The sequence below is a fragment of the Pseudorca crassidens genome, chromosome 2 (genome assembly GCF_039906515.1).
Source record: "Pseudorca crassidens isolate mPseCra1 chromosome 2, mPseCra1.hap1, whole genome shotgun sequence".
Classification (NCBI taxonomy): domain Eukaryota; kingdom Metazoa; phylum Chordata; class Mammalia; order Artiodactyla; family Delphinidae; genus Pseudorca; species Pseudorca crassidens.
The window spans coordinates 161,302,414-161,308,860 of record NC_090297.1 but is presented as its reverse complement, the minus strand read 5'-3'; the positions used below and the strand labels follow the sequence as shown (position 1 = coordinate 161,308,860).

Here is a 6,447-nt window from a genome sequence, read left to right as displayed (position 1 = left end):
GATGCATAAATTAAAAAATTTTTTTAGGAAGTCCTAAAAAAAATGTTTAGTCCTATGTTTTTTCTTTTGTTGTGTGCCTTTGTTGTCATATCTAAGAATCCATTGCTAAATCCATAGTCATGAAGATGTACCCAAATGTTGTATGTACCCCTTATAAGAGTTTTGTGGATTTACCTCATATTTAGATCATCAATCCATTTTGCATTAATCTTTGTATATGGTGTGAGGCAGGGGTCCAAATTCATTCTTTTGCATGTGGAAATCCAGTTGTCCTGGAACTATTTGTTGAACAGAGAATTCTTCCTCATTGAATGGACCTGACACCCTCACTGAAAATAAACTGGCCAAAGAGGTGTGGGCTTATTTCTGGATTCTCATTTCTATTCCATTGGTCTGTAGGTCTATCCTTATACCAGCATCACACTGTTTTGATTACTGAAGCTTGGTAGTAAGTTTTGAAATTGGGAAATGTGAGTCCTCCAATTTTGTCTTTCTCTTTTCATGATTTGTTTGGCTATTTGGGTCCCCCTGCAATGCCATATAAATTTGATAATTGGCTTTTCCATTTTTGCTAAAAAGGCTCTTAGAATTTTGATAGGGATTGCATTAAATCTGTAGATCACTTTAGGTATTATTGACATCTTAACAATATTGTCTCCCCATCCATAAACACAAGATACCTTTCCATTTATTTATTCTTTAATTTTTTAATCAATGATTTGTAGTTTTCAGTGTACAAGTCTTCTCCCCCTTGGTTAAGTTTATTCCTAGGTATTTTATTCTATCAGATTCTGTTGCAAATGAAATTTCTGTCTTAATTTCCTTTCTGTACTGTTAATTAATTGCTGGTATAGAGAAACAACTGATTTTCATGGGTTGATCTTGTAATGCTGCAACTTTGCTGATTTTATTTATTAGCTCTGGCATCTTTCTTGTGTATTCTTTGGGAGATATATATTATTAGCTGTGGGTTTTTCACCAATGCCCTTTATCGTGTTGAGGAAGTTCCCCTCTAGTTTGAGATTTTTTTTATCATTAAAGAATGTTGGATTTTGTCAAATTTTTTTTGCAGCAGTTGGAACAATCATAGTTTTCTCCCCCTTGTTCTATTAATGTGAGGTATTTCGTTGACTTTCGTAGGCTGAACCACCCTTTCATTCTTGGGGTTGTGACAGTCTTTTAAATTTTATTCTACCTGGTGTGTGGTGGTATCTCAGTTCTAATTTGCATCTTGATGACTAATGATATTCAGCATCTTTTCATGTGCTCATTAGCCATTTGTATATATATATATATTTTTTTTTGAAAGGGGTGTTCAAAGTTTTTAAATGGTTGTCATATTCAGTTGCATGAAATCTTTACATATTTTGAATACAAGGCCTTTACTAGATAAATGTATTGTGAATTTTCCCCCAATCTTCAGCTTGCTTTTTCATTTTCCTAACCATGTTCAAAGAGCATGTGCTTTAAAAGTCCAGCTAATCCTTTCTTTTTTTTTATGGTTTGTGTATTTTGTGTTCTAAGAAATCTTTGCTTACTCAAAGGTTGCAAGGATTTTCTCCTGTTTTGTTTTAGAAGTTTTATAGCTTAGATCCACTTATTTCAGGTTAAGTTTTGTGTTGTGTGAGGCAAAAGTCTACGTTAATTATATTCCCTAGTGGGATATACAGTTGCTCCAGCAATTATTTGTTGAAGACTTCCTTTCCCCCTTTGAATTGCCTTGGCACCTTTGTAGATCATTGAACACATACATGTGGATTTCCTTTTGCCATACCATGGTTTGATTATTGCAGCATTTGGTTCTGAAATCTGGAAGTACAAGTCCTCCAGTTTTGTTCTAACAAGTTCACTGACTGTCTTCTAGGGCACACGCATCTCCAAACATTTTAAAATCAGCCTGTCAACTTGTAAAAATTGCTGCAATTCTGATAGGGATTGTTGTCAGGTCTAGGGATCAATATTGTTTTCATAAAATGAATTAGCAAGTATTTTCTCCTATTTGAAGAGTGTTTTGTTGGATGGGTATTATATCTTACTGAAATGATTGCTAGAATTTACTGGAGAAGCATCTGGACCTGCAGTTCTGTGAGAAAGTTTTCAATTGTGCTATTTAGTGCTATTCAGACTTTCAATTTTGAAGAAGGCTCTAGCCAAGCAGTTTTCTACTCCTGGAAAGCCTACCCGCTATTAATGACACAAATGCTAACTAGAGGCAAAAAGTAATACTCAATAGAATTTTGGCTGGAAGAAAAGATTCCTGTCTATCAAGTTGCTATGCAGGTGGCCTAGAGGGAATTTTACTTTTCCTCCTAAAAAAGCATGACACATGGTAGGGAGGAATGAGCTCAAGTTTCTATCCCCATGAGTAGTAGTATCCTATATTTCTTCATTTTTTTTTCCCCTTTCACAAATATATTTACCTTACCAGACACTAACTTCTTTAAGCTGGTACCATTTCTTGTTTCGAGAGCCCCAGCACCCAGCTCAGTGCTTGGCACACTGCAGACACTCCAATGTTTGCCAAGGTACAGAGAGTAATAAACACTGTTGCTCATGGTTCTGCACTGTTCTCGGGGCAAGAGACAAGAGGTTGATTTCAGGACTTACTCTTCTCAGGACCAGGAAGAAGAGATGCTCAGTAGCCTACACCAAGAGAGATTTAAAAGCTACCAGAATTCCTTAAAGAAAATTCCTTAGTACATGAGGCTCACCAAATGTTTATCTTTGAGGTTATTAAAATAGCAGATGGCACTAGAACTTGTGCCATAAACCCTAGATCACTCTTATTCTTTTTGAGGATGGAGGCAACATGATAGAAGAGAAAGTATAATGGCTTCGGGAGTCACAAGACCTGATTTAAGGGATGTGTGTTTACTGATCTAAGTAAGCATCAAATGAATAAATGTGAAAACACTATATACACTTCATAATTAAGTATACAAGGGTGGGTTAATATTAACTGAGCCCATAGAAATGAACAGAGTTATACAGGTCACGTTAGTGGGAACACAAATATTCAGTCTCTCTCTGGATTGGGATTAAACGTCACAAAGTCAGCTTCAGCAAAACAGGTAATAGGTAAAAGATTTCTTGTCCTTTCCCCACCTTCCCTCTTTTACTTCTAAATTCCTACCCTTTCCTCCACCCTGCCATTCCAGCAAGATCCAATTCACATCTGTCCTTTCAAAATAAGGCCTACCTTCAAATTTTAAATCCTCTTAGCATAATTCACAGCTCAATATAGTAAACCTCCCAGAGGGACTTGATTTTTAAATCTAAAGGAATGAATTTTTAGAGTGAATTTCGGTTGCTGTTTCAGGCAGATGGGAAAGTGTTTTAGAAGCATAGGAGCCTTTACGTAGGGAGCTATTAGACTACCCAAAATAATCTACTCGTGGTGCCAGACCAACTTCTGAAATTATTTTACTTTCACTTTAAAGCGGTTTTTCTCAGTACCCAAGGGGTTCAAATAAACTCTCTGAGACATTTTTTGGGTATAGATTTTAAATTACAAGCTTGATCTGTTACCCTCAAATACAGTTCTTAAGGAAGATTAGTTACAAATAGTTGTCAGTGCTTTCAAATGACAGAAAAAATTACATTATAGTAAAACTGGATGATTTTTTTATGCGAGAGATAACAATTTCTCTCATCACCAGATAGAATTACTCCAATTCATGCAATAAATGACAATTACATTTTTAAAAGTTGTCCTAATTTTTCTAGTTGAGATTTCATGCCTATTTTAAATCAAGACATCAATATGCTCCTGAGCTCACCTCACCCTCCCTGGGAAGTAGTGAGGACACACGTGGTTCTTCTGAGACTCAACTGGACTCCACAGAGTACCAAAGTATTATCTCAGTTCTTTCACCTCAGTGTGAAGGTTCCCAGGAAACCTTCAGTTTCAGAAGTAATGGTCCTGGTGGCCAATAGGAAAACATGACATATAGAGTTTTTAGGACTTCAACAGTGACCTAAAAAGGTGAACAGGAGGGAAATTTTGACTTATCTTCACATAAAACCGGCAGAAATCAGCATCACCAAATTTCTGTAACTAGAAATCATGAGGGTAAAACAGAAGAGGTTTGTCTCTGATGGGGATGCCCCTCACAGTAGACTTTGTGAATGTCTTTTACAGAACCACATAATATAGTACCATCAACATTTTAAATATTTACATACAATTTGAATACAAATTCTTAAAATTTATAATAGAACATTAAAATAATCTTCTAATAAAATCAGCCTTAAGTATAAGGAATCTAGATTTCAGTATCTTGTACACTTCTAAATAAATATCTTTGATCTATAATCCTTGAAAATATTATAGTTTATGGTGACATGATACAGACAAGTCAAACAGTATTATAAGTAAAAATAAAACATCAATTTAAAAATAAACAAGCCTAAAACCACATTGAGCTGAAATTATAGAAAATCAAAACACTAAGTATACAGTAATTAAATATCTAGCATTGGGATAACCAGATGCATGCTAAATGACACAATTTCAACTTCTATAAAAAGCCCTTTAAAAATCATAAGTCTAAATAAATAAGCAGAAACACAAAGGGAGGTACTGTACCAGCCAGTAACAACTAGAAAGAAAACTCTCTTTTTCTTTCAAATGATCCTCACAGAAAAACATGAAATAATAGTCACTTCCAGAAAACTATAGTTCATGTGTTTTGTTTCTTTTAGAATGCTGCCAATGATATAAAAAGCCAAAGCAAGGCTTCCTAATTGTTAGACCACTGTACCCTAGAATAGGAAATTGACAGATTTAAATAAAAATCAGACATTTGCCTATTTAAGATATGATTGAATTTTCACCTAATGACCTCACATTAGGTCTAAATCAAGCCCATGATATGAACACACATTCAAGCATCTGAATGTATGATCTGTTAATACTGAATTATATATGATGATTTAATTTCATTTGCCAAAGTATTAGTTTATTTTACATAAGGCCAGAATTAAAACATCTAGAGCAGGAACTAATACCTTATTTATCTTTATAGAAGGGTTCTTAGATTCTCAGAACATAATAGGTGCTCAATAAGTATTTATTGACTCGAGATGAATCCAGCATTTATTATATCAGGAAGCACTGAATCCACGATGAAACTGGTTGCCTGACACTCAGAGGGAGCTCTTTAATTTTACCTCTAGGCCTGTGATTAATTTCTGGCTAGTTAATGAAGTTAACTGTCACAGATCTGTCACAGTTTCTTAATTCAGGGCCAAGATTTGTACCGTTCATCTGTTCCACAGTTAAGCCTTCTTGAAAGTTTTGTAGCTGCACATCTATAGTCATGTTGAAAGAATAATCTTTGTTATTCTACGTTGGGTTTTTGCTTATGATAACTGTCTGAAATACACAAGCACACACACACAAACATAATCATTTCACAAATGGAAATCTGGAGAGTGCCCAAAGCCTAAATTACATAGCTCCCAAGGTGAACTAAAAAAAGACATTGAAACTGTAAGGTAACTCTTTTTCATTACACACAAACTTATTGCGTGATGGCTGGAAGCAATGTCTTTGGACAAACAGTTATAAACCACAAGTGTCCTTAGCCATTAGCCTGACAAGGTAGCCCAAAATGGTTTGGCTCCAACACTGCCCTGTTTAATTCTGTAGCTCATTACACTAGGAAACAGTGAGGAGGAGGTGGACATGCTCTCCAAAGACCATTCCTTCCATCCACAGTGCTCAGATCAATATCTGTATCATTATGTGGATTATTCTGAGTTCCTCTGTTTTGCCAGTTAAAGCTGCTGTTTCTGATGTTTGTGGTTCCTCACTGGGGAAGGGAGGCGCATGTTACAGAACTCTTGAAATAAAAGCTATTTAGAAAGTTTCACTCTTTGATTCTCACGGCCAGCATGCCTGTCCCTCTTGAATGCTGCTAGGAGAGGTAGATCCAGTGTTTAAGTCCTGCCATTCCCTGCAGTAACTTAGTGTAATAGAAATCCATGTTGTCTGCAAAGTCTGTACAAACAGGTGACTCCGTGTCACCAAAAGTGCAGTATAATGCAGTTCCTCCCACACTAAGGAAAACCGTCACTATGCACAGCAAGACCAGTAAAATACAGGAACCACCTCCAACTTCATCTGCAAACAGGAAAACAGAGTAAGGTTAAACTGACACAAAATTAATGCCTAGTATCTGCTGTCTGCTCACTGATTAAGATAACTAGATGTTTCTAATATTAGTCCTCTATGGATAGTCACTGACAGGAAGCTAGGACACCAATGACTATACAAGGACCTATTAGTTACCATAAAGATATATACTTGGAGAGCTTGTGAATGCTAAAATTAAAACTAGCTCATTTATACAATGAATATAACCATTTCCATAAAAAAAGAAGAAAAAAATGGCAATACTTCTCTGATGTGCTCATAGCATTATTTTAGAGTACAAATTATAT

At 35.6% G+C, this 6,447-nt stretch overlaps 1 protein-coding gene across 3 annotated transcripts in view; it reads right to left on the bottom strand.

Annotated features, from left to right (window-relative positions):
* Positions 1 to 2,850: 2,850 nt before the first annotated feature.
* Positions 2,851 to 6,447, bottom strand: part of CNST (consortin, connexin sorting protein) — a 116,394-nt gene continuing 112,797 nt past the window's right edge. For all 3 annotated transcript variants that reach the window (XM_067729544.1, XM_067729546.1, XM_067729545.1), the window contains one exon: positions 2,851 to 6,127. In XM_067729544.1, coding sequence (XP_067585645.1) covers positions 5,922 to 6,127 — 206 coding nt within the window. In that variant the 3' untranslated portion in view covers positions 2,851 to 5,921. The remainder of the gene's footprint in view (positions 6,128 to 6,447) is intronic.